We start from the raw sequence: 23,633 nt of genomic DNA on the forward strand, positions 1-23,633 counted from the left end.
TACAAGACTTCTATTGTAAAGGAAACTGGGGAGGATGACAGCGAAGGAGAATCCAGATCCTCAAAGGTAGACTGAATCCATATACTGGGGAAAAAAGTTACTGGCCAGATATTCCAAATGACTTAACACCGTACTGAAAGATATGTGAGCAGTGTCAAAAGGAGGTCAAAGCAGGAGACAGAGGTAAGTCTAATTTGGTGCTTTCATCTGCTACTGAGCAACCATTTCAAAGAGAAGCTTTGTATACTACAGGGTTTCTTAGTACCACAACTACTACAGGTAAGAGGTATAGCCTGGGTAGTAGTAGATAAAGCTACTAAAGTACCCCGTAGTAGTGGCTTTGTCCTCTATTAAGTCAGAAATGGTAGCAAATGTTCTGCTAGAAATTTTGATAAGAGTGGGTTTCCACAGGAAAAAAAAATTCGAGAAAGGGGCTAGTTTCGTGTAAGATTAGCACTATCTATAAACAAAGTTTTGATGAAAAAGTTTAATTCTACTCTCAAGCCCACGCTGACACTATGCCTGAACTAGGTTAAGCAGAAGTGAGACAAGTATCAATCCCTTACCCTGTGTGTAAACAGAGGTGCCCCAAGAATCCACATTTTTTGCCATTTGAGTGCCTTTAGGCTCAGAGGATCAGGGGGTCTCTTGCTCTACGCTGCTGAAGGGGATTCTAACAAGGAATTTGTTGTGGCCCATATTCTGAATTTCAGGACTAAACTTAAAGAACTAATGAGATTAGTAAAAGAGTACCCAGCACATGCACAACAGCAACAAAAAATTTGGTATGGCAGGACAATGAAAGGCCAAGGGTATACAATCAAACAAAAGGTAATACCAATTATTCCTGTTTGACAAAATACAAACCAGGCAGCACAGGAGGGTCCCTAGGTGATGCCAGTCATGTGGTGGAGTTGCCATGCAGGAAGCAGGAACAACAACCTCTACCATGTCAATGCAATGTGAAGCCTACTAAGACAGATATGTACCAGATCTTAGTATATGCACTGGGTAACCAGAGGAATCTGTGTGTGTGTGTGGGGGGTGGGGGGGTGGGGTGAGGGGGGGGATCTGATAAGAGATCTCCTCATTAAGGCTTGAAATGACCCTTTAGTGGATGAGGCAGTACTGATACAGGCAGATGTCCCCTACACATGTTCAGAAAATCTAAGCAGTACTGCAAGAATTTAGTAACATGTTCACTGCTAAACAAGGAAGCATTCAGCTAGTAGAACAAGGAGAAAGAGAACAAAACAGCCAACCAGACAGGCTCCACACGGCATGGCTGAGAAAAGCTAAGTAAACCTTGTGGGAGGAACTGTAGGACATGTTGAATCTGGGGGTAATCAATGAATCTAACAGTTACAAGTTAATAAGAAAATGGGCTGTGAAACTAATACATGACAGCTTATATGTGCAATTATGGAAATTAATATTGGAATTAGATGAGCACTGCAATATTGAAATGCTTAGAAATGTATGATTATTTTGTAACTTTTAAATACTAGTCAAGTGCACAATTGGATGCATTAGGAATATATAGTTCAACAAATGCAAGGTCAAAACAGTCTTCTATTAAAAAAGTATAGATAAACCCCTCTTTTCCCATGAGTACTAGAACCCTGAAGGACTTGAACTGTTAGATTTAAACCAGAATAATTGACAGTGGTAGTATTGAGAGAAAACGTGAAAAGATGTTTTCATCTGCATTTCTGCATGACACTAAGTCAGATTTTCTTTCTTGTAATAAAGGTCTTTGTAAATTTTGTAAAATGTCAAGAGAAAGTGAAGGGAGTCCACCCCCACACTGGCAACTTCTTATATGGATTTTTGTACTGCAGAACAATCCAGCACAGGAGTGGTCTCAGTAAAACAAATTCAGAGAGCTTGTCATGGCAGGGGACTTAGCAGTGTAGCTTATAATGCATCTGTACCCCCAAGCTTTATCTTTTGGTGGTGTCCCAACAAAACTCATCTGCAGTCTATAAATGGAGGGGAACGCAGGAAAGTGGTATTAAACTAAAGCAAATATAAATGTTTACATTGCAGAAATGCGACAGGCCGAGTGAAGCTTGCAACTGTCCCTCAGTAAAACATACAAACAACTGTAGCAAGCTGTAAACAATGTTAATAAATTCTGCAGCATGTAAAATAGTTGCTCGGACTCTTAGAGAGAAGACTTGTCTTGTCAAACATAGATTTATTTAGCAGCTTACTGCTCCTTGAAATGCTACTTTAGGTCAAGATAGTGGATCCCTTTAACTGGAATCACCCCCCCCCCAAGACGTACATGACTGTGACAACAGAAAATGTTATACTTAAAGTGAAGAAAAACAAGAAATACTGCCTAGAACTCCAAGTACAGACAGAGAGGGACTGTTAAACAAGTGCACAACTACTTGATTTTCCATCTATCCATCACTATTATATCCAAACAAGTATATCTTTATCTACTGGTATTGATTGACATGTTCAGATAAATTGTCATGTTGTAATGTTCTTCTCTATACAGTCTCTGTAAACATATTTGTTTTACATTTTCTTTTTGTTAAGTTTAAAGCTGCTTGTGCACTGCTTAGTTTCTTTTATTTCAAAGTAAAGAGTTATATTGTTCAGTTTAAAATGACCGTGGCTGGTGGCTTCCTTATTACCTTAAAGATGTGTAATGAATTAGTTCAAACCAACAGATGGCTTCTTCCTTTTGAAGAGTTAATGCTCAAGCTATTGTCGCCATACCAATTTCCAATGGTTGGCTTAATTTAAAGGCAAACAGTAACTGTGTTCTTATTGTGTTAGAATACACTAGATGATGGCAGCATTACAATAAAGACAAGAAAGTGGTTACATCACTAACTCCTTACAGAAAATGGTAAATGGATGCACATCTGCATATCCATGGGTGCATCTGTGTGTGTATGCATGTATGCGTGTAGAAATAATATTAGACAAGTTTTCAGTCACTGTTGGTAAAACAGCGCTAGTTTAGGAACAAGGTGGGTGAGATCCTGGGGTAACAGTGTTTATAACTCTGCTCTGCAGCTGGTCACAGAAAAATTTATTTGGACATGGCAAATGTCCATTACCAAAGGCAACAGTATGCATTTACCAAACACCCTTAAGTCTAACTGCCCCTCATATTGAGTGGCAGCAGTGTATTTATTTAATTTATATTGGTTTCCCAGAAGTGTCCAACTGGGCTAGTAGCCTGTTTTCAGCGGAGGCCCGGGGAGAAAAGCTCCAAGATATATTATTATAATATGACATATATTAGATAACATAGGGTTAACATGTATTTACAGTGCAGATATTATAAAGTATACACAAACACAGATTATTTATATGCTACAGGACAACATCAGAGGAAAAAAAATACATAAATAAGAGTCTGAGAGGGTCATATGAAGAGAGAAGGTTCTTTAGGTACCACAGTGGAAGTTAGGTATAAGTTGTTTGTAAGTACTCAAGAGTGGTCCAGTATAGGATATTAGGGTAATATGAGGTGACTTGTTGAGATTAAGGCAGAAATTGAATAGTAGTGTGAAATTGAGAAATATGTATTGCGATTAGTAATGACTGGTGTAAAATGAAAAGAAAGCAATAGGGTCTTGAGAGAAGAGTTTTAGTGGATTAGGAGTAGGAAGTGAAGAGTATAGGCAGAGAGTGAAGTCTGGTCAGTCTGGGGAAGAGCAGGAATACAGCCAGTTATATGCAAGATGTTCCTTGAGAAGCTTTTTGAAACTGGAAGAGTTGGTTGTGAGAACTATATGCTGGGGTATAGAGTTCCAGATTGTAGATATTTGTTTGGAGAAGAGCATCCCCGTGACTATTATTTGATCTAGTGACCTCAAGTAATAATTTGTTGGATGATCGGAGGGGGTCTACTGTTATAGTAGAGTTGGACTAAATTTCTGAGGGCAGGGCAATTATCTGGTCGGTGCATTATGTTAAGCTAAGCAGTGGTGGCATCTGTTTGTGTTGTTAGAGGCAAACCTGGCTATTTTACTGTAGCAGGTCTCTAGCTTGTCAGTTTTTCTTAGATTTGTAACAACTGGGGAAGCGTATAACAGGGTGGATAGTAGATGTGTTCTGGCAATGGCCTGTCTGGAAGTTTGGGAGAGGAATGGCTTGATTCTGTACAGAGATCCTAGTTTGATGTGTATTTTCTTGATTGTGTGGGCTATGTGTTTGTCATACTTAAGAACACTGTCGATAGTGATGTCTAGCAGCTTGGCGTGTTCCACAAGTTCAATTTTCGTATTGTTGGAGGAGTAGATAATGAAAGGGATGGGAATCTGAGCTGTTCTGTTTGAGAGTAGCATTAATTTGGTCTTATTGGGGTTAAGTATGAGTTGGTATATATTGTTCTGTGTCTGTAAATGCTTTTTGAGTTATTTGTAAGAAAGAGTTTTGGAATAGAGGTGGCTGCACGGATGAGTGGTGAATCATCTGCATATTGTACAACAGATGCTAATTGCGTTGCTGAACTGAGATTGTTGGTAAAAATGGTGAAAAGTGGTGGTTCAAGAATTGAACCTTGTGGTACACCTACTGAGACTGGCAGTAGAGATAAGAGTTTGTTTTGCCACTTGACTGCTTGTTGTCATTCTGACAAGTAACTATGGAACCATAAGATGGCTGTTTGGCAAAGGTTTAGGGAGGCAAGTTTATTGACAAATTGTTGCTCATGAGACCACAGTCCCTGTCTATCACATATAAACTGGTGTCAGCAGTTTAGTTTGAAAGGACATACAGTGAATGACACATACTGGTGACAGTAGGTGGGATCACAAGCTCACATCACATAAAGCTGAGATGTTACTGCCTCTTTCCCTTAAACCTGACAACACAATGGGTCTTGCATACAGTGCTACTTACTCTGAGTAAACGAGTCTATATCACTTCATTGAAAACTCATTTCATCGAAGCTTAATTCATAAACACATTCACTGAAAGCTCACTTCACTGAAAACCCAATTCACTGAAAGCTCAATTCACTGAAAACCCATTTCACTGAAACTCATTTTGTTGAAAGGTATATATGGCCTATTCCTCACTGTTGTGCGACCCTGGAGTTAGCATATAAAGTAAGTGGGGGGGGCACAGCCTCCCACATTCGGGGGGGTGTGGAGGGTGAAGCCCCCCACATAAATTGGCTATATGTTCTGCTCTAGAAAATGTATTCATTACACTTGTAAGTATCCATCTATATGCTTTAAAATATTTACAATATGTGGGGGGCTGTGCCCCCCACCCCCCCTTACTTAACATACTAACTCCAGGATCGCACAAGTGGGGAAAATGCCCTATATACCTTTCAACGCAATGAGTTTCAGTGAAATGGGTTTTCAGTGAAGTGAGCTTTCAGTGAATTGGGTTTTCAGTGAAGTGAGCTTTCAGTGAATATGTGTCTATGAATTAAGCTTCGATGAAATGAGTTTTCAATGAAATGATATAGACCCAGAATAAACTGTTCCCCTGCTGCTTGAAAATTTAACTGCAGATTGCCTGTGACAAGATTTAGGTTAGCTTTGCTGATATACTCAGCACTCTGACACTATTAGCATTACAAAACACGAATAAAACTTACAAAAGTGATGTTTTATGTTCAGTTAATATGAAGAAGTCAGATGGTTTTACGCCGACAAAAGTGCTCATATTAAAATGTAGTCTGTTCCTGTGAGCTGGTCTTCACTCTAACACTATGTCGACATGCTGTGGCATGATATCGTGAGAGAGTCTTGAACCCACCATCCACAAGGCACATTGTGAATAATAAAAAAATGCTGCTTTGGCTGGAATGTTACCATTTATCCTTGTAGTTTCCTCACATGCACACTGGATCTAATGCACTACAGGGTCATAAAATGGAAGCAAACAGCACTGCCAACCACTGGTATACTAAAAGTAACCAGTAAGAGGTAAAATACAAAAATTACCGACTCAGGACTATATATGTTCTGTTTCATAATCTTTGCTCTACTTGTCTAGTTATCAGCTGCTAACAGCAACTACACCCAATGCTGCTGACCAGCGTTACTGTACTGAGAAAACGTGATCTTTAAGAACTCAGAAGTACAACTTCACTGAAAAAAAAGAAAGGAATTAAAAGATAAACAAGCTAAAGAAAAGCAAAAGGGAAAAAAAACAGCTCTCTTCTGTTTCTGACTATAATGGAAAGGACTAGTATGCCAGTTATTACTTACTTCCCCCCCTAAAAAATAGAATGTGTACTCAGTAATCAAAATATAGTAACACAAGTTTGCACACATTACGGAAATAATACTGCAAGCATATGTGGAAGCATTCAGCCAAATACAGATCTTTACAGATGCTCTCACTTTATTCATTCACTGAATAGTACCACAATCATAAATTCATTTAACAAGGTAGGAGTTATGCATGTGACTGTACTTCAGCACAGTGCTGAAAAAAGTTCATTTCTATTTACATCCAAAGTGAGTGCATGTACTTTTAAAGTGCTGTAGAAACAAACAAAATACTTAGTCAACACATGAAAGGATATTTAGAATTTTTTATGTGATTTTTTAGACCTCAAAAGTACAACTTTACTGAAAAAGAAAAGGATCCAAAAGTCAAGCTAAAGGAAAAATTGCTTATTTCTGTTTCAGACTGTAACAGAAAAGCATGGACAGTTACAGTAATGGAGAAGAATGGACAGTGTTAACATTTTTGGGGCCCCAGCAGGGATTGTGCTAACACAATATATTGTAGCCCTCACCCCAGCGCTCTTTCCAGTTATTTCCACTACCTCTCTGCAACATTATCTTCCATTGCCCCTACCTTCTTTGATCCTCTTCTTCCACTTTCTTGGTACACGCACATCTCCTTTCTTTAAATGACACACACAGGTACATAACACATGGCTGTATTCTTGTTACAAACTTGTGTGTCACACTAAGGAAGCCACCTACACAGAAGACAAAGTCACTCATAGTCTACTACTAAACTATGAACCTACTTGCCCTAATGGACCATTTTAAGCCTAGCCAAATTTCTCATCCCAAAGGTTATAATTAAATCCTGTACCTTGGTGTCAATGAGGTAAATACTCTAACCATTAGGCCAACCCTCATTCCACTATCATTCATACCAATACTGTAATAAGGTCCATCTGGTCAATCCCATGGGCTTATTAAAAATGTTCGTATGTTACCTGTTGTACACTTCAGTTTCCCATTAAGACTGACCAACCCATAACTGCCAATACCCATTCATATAGATGGTAAGGTTGGCTTAACAGCTGGTATATAAAATATTCCCCATATATATCCCACTAGTATAAGCAAGCACAATTATCATACACATCATACTGAGTATGCTAATTACAGTACACACACATTTTATATAGTTATACATATATATGGGAACCCTTCATTTGTTCGAACTTTCAAATGTTTGAAAATCATACAGCCGACACCATATGAGCGAACGTTTGAAAGGCCGACAAATGACAGTGGAGATCCCGCTACAGTGCGGGACTGGGAGATTCCCATTTCCTGCACTGTAGTGCGATCTCGGAGTGAGAATATTTAAGTAGCAGGGGGTGTGGGGGGGCAGCACAGGGGGGCTTGCCCCCTTGCATAACACAGTTTTACTGTGTTTACAGGTAGGTAAATGGTGTTATTTCAGGATGTCAGTCTTTCGGAATGTCGATCATATGGCGTCGGCCATAAGAAAGTCGGCATTCTGAACGTCTGACATTCTGAAGTAGACCCATATATATCAACCAAAATAATTATGTAGCAGACTATTATGCCATTCATTACTTCCCCTCCAACCAAAACAAACAAACAGGATGTGTACTCAGCAGTCAAAGTAAAGTAACAGAAGCTCGCACACAAATTAAATACAACCTTATCTTAGGTTGATAAGACAAAACAATTAAAAGAACTGCATGTCAAATGTTAATACTACTTCAGTGAAAAGGACCAGTTTTCTTATTTGTACCAACTAAATACAGTAATAATGTGTTGGCTGCAAGTAATTAACGGCCCGAATATACATTTTGGTTGTTTCTGAGTAGTAGTGCATTGTTTCACATTAATGAATTCTTTTAATATTTGAATAAATACCAGGGTCAGTTTTATGTTTTTTGGGGACCCCTGCATAATTAAAGTCATGGGACCACAGCAGAATAAATGGCATAGTCATATATATATATATATATATATATATATATATATATATACATATATATATATGTATATATATATATATATATATACATATATATATATATATATGTATGTATATATATATATATATATATATATATATATATATACATATATACATATATATATATATATATATATATATATATATATATATGGATATATATATATGTATATATATATATATATATATATGTATATATATATATATATATATATAAAACAGGAATAATGAAATCAGGTTCACTACTGTGAAATGGCAGATTTGGGAACTAGAATCAACAAAACAGGGACTGGAATTTATTGGATAAAACTGGTAAAAGAACACAGGTAATGGGAGCAAATAATTGGAGAGGGAAATGTAACAGAATAGGGAGAGGCCAAGAATTTATTTGGACTGCAGGAGAGAGACGGTCTTCCCTGTCGAGCATTGACATCAGACTATAGGCAAAGAAAAAGAAATAGGGGGATCATAGGAGGTTACTAGGCTAATAGCCCTGGGGCCCTTACAAGCCTAGCCAATAGTTTATCCCCAAAAAGAAACCTCAGTCAGCACCTGTTGTCCCTGTCATTGAGGACACGGGTGGAATCCCTGGGACAAATTTGTGGTTTCCCATCCACTCAAGGTTCTGCTTGAAGAGAATCGGCGAGGTGCTCTGTTTAACGTGTCTGGGAAGTCTACAAACCTGTCTCTCCAGCACGTTTTGTAGATGTCGCATACTACATTCAGGCCTTCTGAGTGGGTAGTACGTGAGGAGTTACATATACGGATATGGAGCATCTCTTGTAGGGCAGGGACCGAGATTGCCTTTTTAGGTGAGACCCAGATCACCCCTGAGCAATCTGTACGATACCAAGTAGAGAGAGAGTGATTTGAGCCTGTCTGCATAGGACAGGTGTTGGAGGCCATAGATTCTCTTTGTGAGGTATTTCAGTGGCCTTTCCAGTTGCTGCAGATGTTTGATCCTAAATGAAAGACCAGCACTGGTAGACAGTTTAGTAGAATCTAGAACAGAAGATGTTGTTAAAAAAAGGATTAATTAGCAGAGCATACAAAACTGCATGAGAAGTATAAGAATCAGTCAGTGGAAATTAGAAAGGACTGGGAAGAGAGACTGGATAAGCAATTCACAAAGAAACAATGGGAGGATATATGTATGTCTCCCAAATATGCAGCAAAGTTTAGAAGATTTAGGATCTTCGCTTGGAAGTGTTTACATATACCGGACTCCAAAGAATTTTTCCTCGGGTAGACAGCAAATGTTGGAGGTGTGATGGGGAAGAAAGAGGTAACTGGGAACATATTTTCTGAAAGTGCAATAAGTTGTCAGACTAAAGATTCCCTGCAGGCTGCTCTGTCAGAGACACTGGGTGAGCAAATTTCTGTAACTAAGGAAATTATTTTTTTGAGCTATGATACAGAATCGGAATTGCCTAGACATAGTAAAGACTTGCCGAGTCTAATTACGGTGGCTGCCAAAAAAAGCAATTACTAGAAAATGGAAATCAAAGTCTAAACCAACTTTACTAGAAGTAGTGAATATAGTAACATAGATAAGACAACTGGAATTAGGATCTTTAGAAAAAGGCAGGAGCAAATTACATAGGAAAAAATGAGAACTGTGGGAACAACAAACGCAGAGGAGGAACGACGTTTAAAAATTGGTAGGATTTGAATGCGCTATGTAATGTTTAACTGACAATGACTGAACAGATAAGTGATGTATAAAATTTGCATCTACAATTATGTCAACATGGTTTGTGATGTTAAATGTTTGCAACTAAAATTATGTCAATATAATTTTTCATTTAGATAAACACACGATTGTCGGTCATATGTGATAATTTAATAAAGATATTTTGTATTTAAAAAAAAAAAAGACAAGCTTGTCTTACACAAGTACTTCACATAATCTAACAGTAAAGGAACTGGGCAGGACTTGAAGTTATCTCCTTCACTGCCCAAAAGTAAAGTCTTCTAGCATTCTGAAAAGTAAAACCTCCTACTGAAGAACCTTTTGGCTTTTCTCAGGAATGGAAGCCAGTCTGCACAGACAGTGGTGCTGTTTGCATCAGAAGCAAAATCTCCATAAATGCAGGTTGCAAGATTTGAAGCTAGGTTTTAGAACTATCTGCAGGTGTAAAATTCTGCAAAGATAAAGATGTATTACTGGACAACATTCTGCCTATAACAGAAGACTGAAATATGCCTGACCTGGATACAAAGTTACTATGGGAATGAGATAATCCCCATTCACCTTTGCTCCAAAAAGTATTACTCTGACTTAGAGAGACTGGTTGGAAGCAGAATACAATTTGGAGAGGTCACTGAAAAGTTAAGAATTTATCGATTTTACTTAAAGATGACGGTGAATGGAGCAAAATATCGCTGTTTGTTAACAATCCTTTGATGCAGACAAATCTACCAATAATATGCCCCCAATGATTTACCATATTCCTAAAACTCTACTGTCCAGTTTCCACTTAGAGACAGCAACATATTCATGAAGTCTGTCAGAGAAATGTCAATGGAAGGCAGACAGCCTGAACACTTAAAATAAGGTTCAAAGCTTATTTTGAAAAGTTCAAAGCTTCCCTGCAGGAGAAGAATGCATGAGGCTGCCGTGACCCCTCCTCCCCCATTAAGGCAGCACAGCTGTGGCATTATCTGTGTTTTCCATAGTACCCCAAGTAATAACTATTGCACATTTTAATGTGGAAGGGATGTTTAAAGTCCATATACCCCAAACCTTGCATAATGCAGCATGGGCATCCCATGCACAATTTGAAGCATCCAATGCCATTATTTCTGGTGGAGCAGCCTGGCCACCAGAGGTAATTATTTGTACCCGTTAGTAATGCAAGGGTCAGCTGTTGAAACAGGTCCATAGACAGAAATAATGACACTGAGTTTTCCTCATCTGAAGTCTAATACTTGCTATGGGCAGGGTAAGAGTGGCAAGCAACCCAAGCTCTATAAGAAAGTTTCCCCTGAGGTAGCTGGAAGATCTGACATGAAAACAAACATGCTGACTTATCTGTTGGTTCTGATAATCCAGGCTACGAAAAGGCTTAGAGGAGGAGGAGGAGGAAGTTGGGAGGGGGGATCTTTTTATCACCCTATAAACACAGGGAGAAAGAGAAGATGCCAATCTCAATCTGGGACTTGGCCAGTACTCTCATTTTCATGTCCCAATACATGTGTAGGACAGGACAACAGAGGGACACAAAGGACTGCAAGGACTTATTTGAAGATGGTATAGATTCCAAGTACCTAGAAAGTTACTTTTCGGAGCACAAATGAATGACTTTTTCTACAAGGCTGGTCCTCAATCACTATGAAATCTAACTGAAAAACACCTGTTGACGACAGAGTAGCACTATTACATTTTTCAACAACTTCTTAATTAGAAACATCCACTATGAGGGCTTCAGCAGCAGAAGAGAAAGCTGGTGAACAGAGTTTTACAAGCAAACTAGGAGGTACTACAGGTCCAACAAAGTGGGAGAAGGCATTATGAGGACAGAGTTAATTGGAGATTGTCCTTCACTTGGAGAAGGAAAAGTGAGTGTGTGCGTGTGTTGTGATTTTTTTTTTCTTTGATAAGGAAATCCTCTCAGTGGCAGCCGGATGCTTAATCCAGGCAAATAAAAGTGAAGAAGCATAAACAACCAATCTGCAAAGGCAAACATGGGGTTGAAGAATGGTCTCATTAGAATCTCTTTTAGAAGAATGGTCCTACAGTAAGACACCCCATCCTCTTTACCTTCCCGTCAGAGGACCACATTAGACTACTGCTCATCAAAGCCTCCAGCCTAGAATTTAAACTGATGATCACTTTAGGAATGACTATGGCTGTGGAGACTAAGGAGGTACAGGTAGAAAGTGAGGAGGGGAAAGTTTAGAGAGACTAATACCTAGGCAGGATTTCTACAGTGAAAGTACATATGAGCTACCCGTGGAAAGAAATGTTGTCACACTAACAATTTGGATCACTGAAAAATGATGAGGCACATGCTAACTGAGTTTTGGGGAAGGCAGGGAGCAAGGGGACATCCACCTTAACCTTATGCACAACAACCGATGTCTGTTAGAAGTCCAAACATTATGAAGACAAACACAATGGTCCTCCCAATAAGAGATCACAAAGTAGCCCAACCAGCATAGTGTTAAGACCCTAACAAGAAAGGTAAACATACTTGGCCTAGAACTCGGCTAACAAGGGCTGGGTGCAAACCAATGGTTCTGTTGTGATCATGCCATGGTACTTTTCACCAACCCTAAACAACTGTTGGGAACTGCCAAAGCAGATATCTGGGACAACACAAAGGTGAACTTCACTTAGAAAACAGTGAGCTGCAGTATGAAAGGGAGGCATTGAGTGGGATCAGTGTAAGGAGTGTAGGGGTGCATGAAGAGACTGAAATCCTTAATAAGGAGAAGGGAATGGTATGTGAAGAACATAACACAAAATTAACCACAAGAGAAATGTCCAAGCACTCAGGAGCAGCGGGCCATTTGATTAGTGCTGTAATCACAGGACCTTCGTGAAAAAGAAACAAGTGAATCAGGCAAGTCTGGCCAAGCAGCATAGATAGGAGTACTCAGATAAAGATGCAGATGCCTGTGTTTTAGCAGACAATCACAATGGTAGAAGCAAACCAAATAAAACAGGAGGATGGCAGGTGAAAGCATAATTATGTATCAAGCATGACTGAGCAAACATAAATATGCATCCAGAGTGAAAAATCCTTATCAGCTATTACCTATTATACAGAGAAAAACTCTAAAGACAAGCTATACTGGTACTGCCAAATTAAAAAAAAAAAAAAGGAAAAAGTGACACAGACGTACCATTACTTACTAAAGCACAAGGAGACAGAGAAGCTTAAAAAAAAAAAAAATGCACATCACCACCCTCCATATGCAGGGGACACTAAATGATGCAATTAGCAAAGTAAAAATGGAGGCAGTACTGCCCCAGGAATGACGATCTATAATTATACAATAGTGCATTACAGAAACATTGACAGGCAAGTTAGAGAGAGAACTGTCTCAAATTATTAGATGCTTCCACAAGAAACAGCACCTCCTATAGAGGCAAACAGTCCCAATACTGTTAGCTGTCGGCCCTGAAGATATGCCTCTGCAGCACAAGATTCTCCTGTTCTACAGATCTGTGGTTGAGGACAAGAACGTGCATCATCCTGACCAAGCAGCAAAGTTTCAATGACGTGTCCGACTCATCAATCGTACTTACGAATGGCACCTTCCTGACCCAAAAGACTGTGTGGGACCAGCTATACATTCTACACTGTCATCTGCATTCCATCATTAGCAGCTGGTATGCGCTTTCTGACATTTGCACTGGTGCCTACAAAAAGTTCAGACCTGCTGTGAGGCTGTCTTGGAAGCATTTCTTGCAAACACAAAAATGACAGACAGTGAAGGTATGGAAATGAAGCCGCAAATACATAATGTCAGAATCTGAAAAGCAATCATAAAATGCAGTGGCAGCAGCATTCCCTGACGGTGTGTTGTCCATCCCACTAGACCAAAATCCTCTGGCATGCAGTGATATGGACTCCAGCTGAAGTCTAGAATGTATCAGGATTATCACCTGTAGATAACGGTTAAAGTTCATTCATCTTTCTAATTCAGGTAGTATTCTGAATGTACACCAATATTTGTACGGTTTGCAGAGAACTATGTGGCGGGTTGGTCTCAATGTTAAGGGACTGGATCTCCCAGCGCCACCACCACTACCTACATCTCATTTACCTCAAACCCTAAATTCTGGTCTGTGTATGATGTTTCTCTAGCTGAGCTATCCCCCTACACAAAACACTGTGGAGAGGTGTCATAAGCATCTGCGACCCCTTTGCTAATTTCGAACAAGAGGTTTACAATAGCTGCTTGAGATGTGCAAGAAGCAAGACTGCTTAACTGTGCTTCATAAAAGGGATCACACAAGGATTATCCCTCTCAAACCAAAGGCACATACAACAGCAGAGAAGTTAAACTCTCCTATATCTTACCTCAGTATTGGTGAATACCTACAGATAACTGCACATAATATTAAATTACAACTGTGACCACTGCATTGTGTTACTTCTTATGATGAGTACTGTGCAAGCAGTATTCAGCTTTGTGTCAGGATGACCGGTCCACTTTGTTGATTAGTTGGGCCCTGCAAGTTTTCACTTTAAATGTGATGATGCAAGAATTCCTGCATTTTTAATAGCAGCATGCAGTTATACTGACCCCAGCCAGCGCAGCTTCTTCAGTTTCTTATGTTTTGTTCTGTCACATTCATGACTTTAACACAAGTTTGGTGTCTATAAATTTTCAGATAATGCGCAGTTCACCACAGATTGTGGCCAGCATGCCTTGTTAAATTTTGTGCGTTTGTGGAAGCAGTTTCCCTTGACTTTTCTTTCGTTTCCACACTTGGCCAATGGAACAAACTACAAAAAGCTCTACATGCCTTGGGAAGTTCAGTCACTGTACATTTCTGCTGCACCTTGGTTAGCCTATGTTTCCTTTTCTTTCTTTATTTATTGACATTTGTTTACCGGAAAACTAAGACTAGGTCACAAGCGCCCATTTTCTGTGGAGATCTGGGGAGAAAAACCTCCATTTGACAGAGAAAAAAACATTTTCAAAGACATTACATAACTGAAAAATTATACATTTCAAAAATAATATCTTCATTTCAGATCAGTGAAGTGACTCGTTATCAAACATCAAAATCATGACTGCTCTTTCTGCTACCTCCTCCCCTTATCCCCAGAAGAAACTCAAAGTATAAGCAAAAACACCTGCTTGAATGATTACCTAGCTAGATGCCTGAACCCTTTCTTCTCCTCTCATGGGTACCTAAAAGAGTACTGCCTTTAAATTTCATACAATACAGTAATGTGAGTAACAAATGCAATCATTTTAAGATTTTCAAAACCTACAAAGCTTGATTTTTTAAACAAAAGAAATCAAGCATTTCTTATTCACATTGTTCTCCTTAAATTTGAAAAATATGTCCTTTTTAAAAGTATCATGAAGTACACCTGAAAACAAAAAAAACTGATTCCTTAACGGTCGATGTACTACTTGTTTTACAGTACGTAACAAAACAGCATCTCTAGTCCTTTTCTTGCGAACTACAAAAGAAATTAATGGAAAACAATGTCAGAAGCCATATTCTCTCACTAATCAATATGGGAAATCATTTGATTTTGCAGTACACTTTTCCTTGTACTAAATATATAGCCAAGAGAGATGTTGATATTGTTAAGTATTCCACAATCTATATTCCATTTCTCTGATGCTCTAATAAAACATTCTCCCTGCAAGTTCTTGCTTTAAGGTCTATGAACTGTTCTGAGACATTGGGCCCAATTATAAAAGACTTGCCACTTACGTGAGTGACCACTTACACTGACAGCAGGCCAAAAGCATGTCTGTGTAGCAAGCTTGTATATTATAGACAGACCTTATACTGAAAGCAGGTCTTCTGGAATCAGGGGAGACTAACATTGAGAGTAACTCTTGGAATGTGGCCCATTGATTTTTATACTTTACAAAAACTGCAGCAATACTGCTGCTCATTTTCTAAGACTGTAATTTATAAATTATTCAATATTTTACTTCCAAGTTAATATAACTGAATATGTAGGTCTTCCAGATAAAGTAAAATTATGAATACCAATAACTTCTCCATCATATTCGCTATTCATAACAAATAAAAATACAACACAGACTGTGGTATTTACTGCAACACTCATGTTAGGAAGACTGCAAATCTTGCACACCTGTTATCGAGTCTGTATTTTCTAAAGCAACTTCCTATTTCTCTGCATTCTTTTAATTCAATAAATGTAGATTTAACACTCTGGACAACAAGTAGCACTGCCAGTTTACTTTTTAAAAATGTTCAATTGTGAAATAAATGTTATGGTTACCGGATACTTCTAGATCTGTTATCATTCCCACCCAGGAATCTCTCTTGGCTTTGACAGTCTAAATTAGTTTATGGCAAGTACCCAGTGCTTTGCAGTTTTTCATTTTTGGGCTAGTATTGCACAAACCTGATGTAGCTGACTAGGATTCTGTGTGATTAAAATTCTCTATACTACTTATCACCTATTTAACCAAACTCTGCTGTAACCTGTTTACATTATATTATTTGCAGATGTAGCCGCTAAGTTCCTGCAGTATTCTAGAAGGAAATTGAAATGCTCCACCTCAGAGGTCTTATACGCTATCACAATTATCAGAGCACAGAAATAACAGCAATTAACCACAAATAATCACTTATTTAGCTTAATGTTTGTTTACAGTGAGAGACAAAAGCACACCAAAATTACTCTCCAGAGTACCAGCACACCCGATGCACTAGTGTGCTCCCAAACAGGACCAGTTCCCCATCTGTTTGTTCTACACATCCAAAGGTAACCAGAATGCAGCCTAGTGTACAATATTCACACAAGGTTTTCTAAATGCATTCCTCCAACATCCATCAGTCCTTCTCAAATTCTAACAAAAATCAAGTTTCCAGTTGTAGTACACCTGAAACAGTCGCAGTCTGCAATCCAGTCTCATTACACAATGATCTCATAATGTAACCTCCCACTATGGACTACCTACCTTGCCTATGCAGGATTATAATCTAGCCCTACATATGTTTTATACATATCTAAACACTGTCTATATCTCATTCCTCAAGGTGCTTACCCTTCTAAGTATTCAATAGGAACTAAACACATGCAAGGGAAAACAAATCTTTGGTGGGGGGGATAGTAAATCATATATGCAGTAATAGATATACTTTAATTACATTGTGTAGTCGGGCTTTACCTTTCTTATTGCTGGGATGCCTCTTCGTATAATAGAGAGCATTCTGACTTTATATTTAAAAAACCTGAAGAAAGACAAGAAACAATATTACTTGATCTATATAAACTGATCAAAACTAAAGAAATTATCTTAAACAAAACAAGCACAAAACAAAGTTGTCTTAGTGCAGAATGTGCATGTTACATAACAGGAAAATAAGCTTAATTGTCTTGCAGCATAAATGCATGTCATTGTCTAGTCAAGTGTGTGGCAATGCAAACTGTACAGTCAGTACTGATAAGCCCAAGCTACACAACAAGCTGACTTTCCTGCAAGCTAACAGCGGCTTGCATTTGTTAACAGGATTTGTTACCCCCTTGTGATCTGGCATATCAAGCTTCATGGTGTAAAATTAGTCAGACAGGAAGTGGTTTCACTTCAGAAATTAACTGAAAGCATAGTAACAAATAGTTTGCAACACCAGGATAGTGATTTTATTACTTTAGCGTGATATAATTAAAATAAAAAATAAAAAAAAACAGCGCATTAAGCCTTACAAAACTAACATAACTAGTTTGCTCTGCTGTGGCAGGTTCAAGTATTTCCTTCAAAGGAGAAGGATAACAAAACAAGACACAAACACTGCACTCTTAACAGGTAATGAGCATCTCAGCAACATAACAGAAATTTCTCAGTTATGAATGCGTAAGACTGCAAAAGATATAAACAAGATAAAAAATCAGTTTCATACAGATACAGTAAGTAGTAGTAAGACACAGATCACAGCACTATGCAAAAAAGCATGGTGAAAGGCACCACACAGAGATGGAGTGATTAAGAGACAGAAGAAACGATCTCAGAGTAATGTACTATGCATGGTATGCAAACGACAGAATAACTGAAGCAAGTAAGCATTAACCTGCTACTCAGAGCAACTGTATAAGCAAATGACGAATCCAAACATGGAGGAGCAATTCAGAAAACATATACATTTACTGCAGACAGCTGTGGATTTGCCAGTATACATAATCTTCAATTTCATTACGAAGCTAGGAATACTGTCAGTATTAACAGAACACGTTACAGTGAAAATCTTCAGAGCCATTACCCAAAATTCTGCCCATCACCATCCTCTGTGTCACAGATGGGTGCACCAGAGGTTACTACACCATCACTTCCATGACCAGGACAATGTCAGCCACTACTGTGTGGACAGAGACACCATACAGGATTTAACAGATATGTGCTGCTCTCAAATGGAATCAAGGAGAATGCAAGAAATACACCTCCCAGTGGATAAGAAGGTTTGTGTAGCATTAACCAACCTTGTTACAAGAACCTTTCAGTGCCTGGCAGGGAATCCTGCAGCAGTTCAATGATGTAATGCTGCAGGATATGGAAGAGCAAGAGAAAGCTTTGTTTCCACCAACGGAAGAGGAGAAAACCACCATAAAATGGACATCCTGCAACACATCCAGTTTCACAGTGGTCCTGTAGGCCACTGACTGCATCCATATCACCAAGAACACCACCTGCTCCACAATGTCCACTATATCAACAGAAAAGTTTCCACTCCATCAACTTCCAGGTGGAATGCAATGCACAGAGTATTACATACAATGTGTTTGTGTGCCATCTAGGTAGTTTCCATGATTCTCACATCTGGCACACATGACCCAAGACAGAGGTTTGTATGGGGCAGTTTTTTTTATAGGATTACCCTCGGCGTGGCTTGGAAGTGCCTTCTGTGTGGAGTCTGCATGTCCTCCCCGCGGTTGGATAGCATTTGAAAGACATGCGTGCATAAATGGGCGTGCCTTCGTTGAAGGTTGGGTGTCGAGCCGGCACCTCGGCCTTTTGTAAAAATCTACTGCCAATCATTAGCGGACCGGAGTTCTGCTGTGGCGACCCCTTATCGGGAAAAAGCCGAAAGACAAAACAACGACAACAACCTAATTCGTAGGTGCGCACACTGCCACCTAAAGAGTCCAAGATGTGCTGCTCCCATGGCTACAGGCAGCAGGTCACTCATAACAGTGTCCACTGTTGTGCACTGCAAGCGATGCAGGATATACTTTGGAACCATCCGTGAAGACCCTCATCTAAATCTCACAAAAGATGGCGGAGATGACTTGCTGCACTACACTTCCACAGACAGGGAACATTGTCAAATGTGTTCAGATTTATTAAGGCTTACAGCTACTGCTTAGATACATGTGGACAGTGCAGTATGCACTGGAGACCTCCTGTTGAATATTTGTAGCCTGCACCATTCTACACAATATAGTGGCACAAAAGTAGTTACAAAGTGGGATCACCATAGTACTGCCATATAAATCTGTGTTAGCAGCTGAGGAGGAGTCAGGAGAGAAGTAATTGGAGAAACCTACTGCAACAGTAATTCCATCCCCTTAGAGTCTGTTTAGGCAATGTCAAAATGAAATAACTACCAACACAGAAAAAAAAAATAAATAAATAAATAAAACTAAAAGCAACCTTAAAGTATTACTGCTTAAAGCTAGGAGCCTAAACAAGAAAAGTACAGTTTTGTACCTACCATAAATGTAGATGTCCGATAGATATGCAACTGCAGTCATAACATATGGGTTGTCCTGCCTCAGGCAGCCCTCGGTCAGCCGGATTCCAAAGTCTGGGTCCGACGTCGGCTGATGTCGCATTTCTCTCCGACGTCAGAGCGGCTGGAGTATATAAGCATCAGCCGGCGCCATCTTCTTCAGTGTTTCTTGCCCCAGATGCCAGGTGCCCTCCAATGAAGGCTGTAATCAAATTGGAAGACAAAAATAGGTTTCCAGACAATAAATAAGCAATAAACAGATACACCATAACAGATATCCCCAGCTAAGGATAACAGGGAGAGGAGTGGACCCAAGGCATAGAGGGGAAGGAGGGAGGGAAAACCCGACTGCAGTTGCATAGCTATCGGACATCTACATTTATGGTAGGTACAAAACTGTACTATGTCCTTCAAGAATGCAACTGCAGTCATAACATATGGGTTGAATACCATAGCTTAGCTGGGGGAGGTGGTATGCTCTAGGAAAAGGATGGTGTAGCTATCAATCCCTGCAGGACTGCCGAAGCAAAACCTGCTCTGGATCTGGAATATAAAGGGAGGTTGTAGTGTTTGGAAAATGTATGCACGGAGCTCCATGTGGCAGCTTCTAGAATGTCTTTTGTAGGCACCCCTCTTAAAAAAGCTGTAGAGGTGGCTGTAGCTCTGGTGGAGTGTGGTCTGACATTGGCTGGCACACTCTTTCCATGGAAGGAATAACAGAATCTGATGCAATGTCCAATCCATTTTGAAATTGTCTGTTTGGAAATTGCTTTTCCTTGTATTCCAGGGGCGTAAGCTACAAAACGCTGATCAGACTTCCTACTGGTCTTGGTTCTGTCTAGGTAGTAGCAAAGTTGTCTGTGTATGTCCAAGGTATGTAACAGTCTTTCCCCTTTGTTCTCAGGATTGGGAAAGAAAGTAGGCAGGTGAATTGCTTGATTTAAAGGAACCCTGGATACCACTTTTGGCAGAAAAGTAGGGTTGGTTCGTAGGGAGACCCTGTCTCTGTGAAAAGTTATGAACGGTGGTATTGCCATTAAGGCCTGTAATTCCGAAACCCTTCTTGCTGAGGTTATGGCCAGCAGGAAAGCTGTCTTCCAGGAAAGAAATTGTAAATCCACAGAAGCTGCTGGCTCGAAGGGAGGTAAAGTCAATTTTTCTAGGACAAAATTGAGGTCCCAAGCTGGTACTGGTGCCTTTCTTGGGGGCTTTATATTCTTGATTCCTCTAAGAAATTGCCTTAGCAAAGGATGTGAAAACACAGGTGGATCAGTGTTGTATCTGGCTGAGATAGCTGAAGCATGTATTTTTATGGAAGAGTATGAGAGTCTGTTATGTAACATATCTGCCAAGTATTCCAGAATGAGAGGGATGCTCAAAAGTGATGCATCATGACCCTTGTTGGTATTCCAAATGCTGAATCTCTTCCATTTGGCTGAGTAAGCCTTTCTGGTGGATGGTCTGCGGGCTTCTGTTAGTATCCGCTGAACTTCCTTGGAGAGAGGTAAATTGAGGTTATTTATGGGATTTCCCAAGCTGTTAGCTGTAGAGTCTGGATGTTGGGATGAATAGTCCTGAAGTTGTGTTGAGTCAAAAGTTGAGGCCATTGTGGAAGGGCCCACGTTTTGTTGTGACATATGCTCCGTAGTAGTGGGTACCAGTGTTGTCTTGGCCAGTCTGGAGCTATTAGGATCCCCTTCGGTTGCTCTGCCTTGATCTTTAATAACACTGTGGTCATCAGTGGCAGGGGTGGAAATGCATAAATTATTAGGGAGTTCCAGTTGAATGAGAGGGCATCTACTTTACATGCTTGTGGATGATATGTCCTTGAGCAGAACTTCTGTAAGTGATGACTGAGGTGGGAGGCAAATAGGTCCACGTCCGGCCTGCCCCATCTCAAGGTGAGACGTGTAAAGATGTCTGGATGTAGCCTCCATTCGTGGGGGTCCAGGAAATTCCTGCTTAGACTGTCCGCCAGAACATTGTCTTTGCCTGGAACAAACTGGGATTGTAGCTGTATGTTTAGACCCAGTGATTTTTCCCAAAGATTCATTGTCAGTCTGCAAAGGGGGTAAGAATGAGTGCCCCCCTGCTTGTTTATGTACCACATCACAGTGGTGTTGTCTGTCCGTTTTAGTAGGTGGCCTTGTTGAAGTTGTTGTCCAAAGGCCTTGATGGCATGCATTACTGCTAGCATTTCTTTTTGGTTGATATGCAGATGTGTTTCCTTTGGGGACCATTGCCCTTGAATACATCTGCCCTCCATGTGCGCCCCCCATCCAAGGTCTGAGGCGTCTGTGGTCATTGTCTGTGTTATCTGAGGTTTTTTGAACGACATGCCTGTGTTTCACTGGCTTACTGTGGCCCACCATAGAAATTCCTTTTGTAGACATGGAATGAGTGGAATAATTGCTTCTAGGTTGTTGCTGTGTTGAGACCATAAGCTTTTTAAGTACCATTGAAGCTTTCTCATGTGTAGTCTTGCTAGTGGGACCAAGAGAATGCAGGATGTCATGTAACCCAGGGCCTGTAAGAAACTCCTTGCAGTCATCTGGGTGAGCTTTGCTAAACTTTTGAAGTAATGAGTTAACTTCTTTTGCTTGTCTTCTGTCAGGTAAGCCATTTGAGAGGCTGTGTCTAGTTTGGCTCCTAAGAAGGTTATTTGCTGGGATGGCTGAAGTCTTGACTTTTGAAAGTTGACTGTGTATCCCAGAGCCTGTAGCAAGTGTATGACATAATCCAAGTTTTTTGTCAAGGTTAGTTTGTTGTCCGCTTGTATGAGGCAATCGTCCAGGTACGGGTAGATTTGAATCCCCTGGAGCCTGCAATGAGCAATTACTGATGCCAGGCATTTCGTGAATAATCTGGGTGCAGTAGATAAGCCAAATGGCAATGCTGAGAATTGATAATGCTCTGGCCCTGCAAGAAATCTGAGGTATCTTCTGCAGCTGTGTCTGATAGGGACATGCAGGTATGCCTCCTTGAGGTCCAGAGTAATCAGCCAAGACCCCTTGCCCAGCATGGGAAGGAGTTGCTGTAAAGTCAGCATTTTGAACTTTGGTGCCATGAGAAAAGTGTTTAGAGCGGACAAGTCCAGTATTGGTCTCCATTGAGTTTCTTTTCTTGGAACATGGAACAGTCTTGAATAAAACCCCTGACCTTGTTCTTGTTGTGGAACGTTTTCTATTGCTTTGATCTGAGCAAGCAGAGAAATTTGCTTGACAGCCTCTGCCCTCTGATTTTGTGGAAGGTTTGGCATGCCTTGTTTTCTTGGCAAGGTATGAAAGTGGAACCTGTAACCGTCGTCTATAATGTCCAGTATCCATTTGTCTTTTGTCAGTTTGTGCCAATTTCTTGAAAACAGAGATAACTTTCCGCCCAAAGGAGCTTCTGTTTGCTCCTTGGTCAGCGGAAGTAGAGGAAAGTCATTGAGCTTGTCCCTGCGGGGCAGGAGAAACCCCTGTGTCACTTCTTTGGTTTGCTGGTTGCCATTGTCGTCCCCTGTAGGATCCTCTGTATTGCCCTCTTCCTCGGGCACGCCTGTTTTTACCCCTTTGAAATCTTTCAGGATTAGGAAAGGACCAGTTTTTAGCTGAATCTGGGCGGCTGAACCTGGAGGAAATCTTTGACTGTCTGTACTGACTTAGCTTTTTCCTCAATGGACTTTAACACATCTTTAGCATTAGCACCAAAAAGCTTGTTCTTTTCCAAGGGTGCATCAAGAAGTTTTGCCTTAACATGATCTGGTAAAGGTTGTTCTTTTAGCCATGCATGTCTACGAATGACTGCCCCTGTCATAGCTGCCCTACATGAAGCCTCCAATGCATCATATCCACACTGCAAAAAATGATTGCTAACTTGCTGAGAATTATGCACAGCCTCCTGCAAAGACTTCCTATCTAAAGGTTCAGGAGGGGCCAAACTTTTCTGTAAATCATCTAACAGGAAATCCTGATATTGAAACATGTGAAAGAGACAATTGAGAGCTCTCATAGATAAAGTAGTGGAGGTGTAGACCTTCTTCCCCCAT

The 23,633-nt window shown here is 40.0% G+C and overlaps 1 protein-coding gene across 3 annotated transcripts in view; it reads right to left on the reverse strand.

Moving 5' to 3' along the window:
* The window catches only part of TMEM69 (transmembrane protein 69), a 153,471-nt gene that overhangs the window by 55,506 nt on the left and 74,332 nt on the right, over positions 1-23,633 (reverse strand). For all 3 annotated transcript variants that reach the window (XM_044085932.1, XM_044085930.1, XM_044085931.1), the window contains exon 2: positions 17,050-17,113. In XM_044085932.1, coding sequence (XP_043941867.1) covers positions 17,050-17,091 — 42 coding nt within the window. In that variant the 5' untranslated portion in view covers positions 17,092-17,113. The remainder of the gene's footprint in view (positions 1-17,049; positions 17,114-23,633) is intronic.

This window comes from Protopterus annectens, chromosome 10.part0, assembly GCF_019279795.1.
Source record: "Protopterus annectens isolate FY-2018-M chromosome 10.part0, PAN1.0, whole genome shotgun sequence".
Classification (NCBI taxonomy): Eukaryota; Metazoa; Chordata; order Ceratodontiformes; family Protopteridae; genus Protopterus; species Protopterus annectens.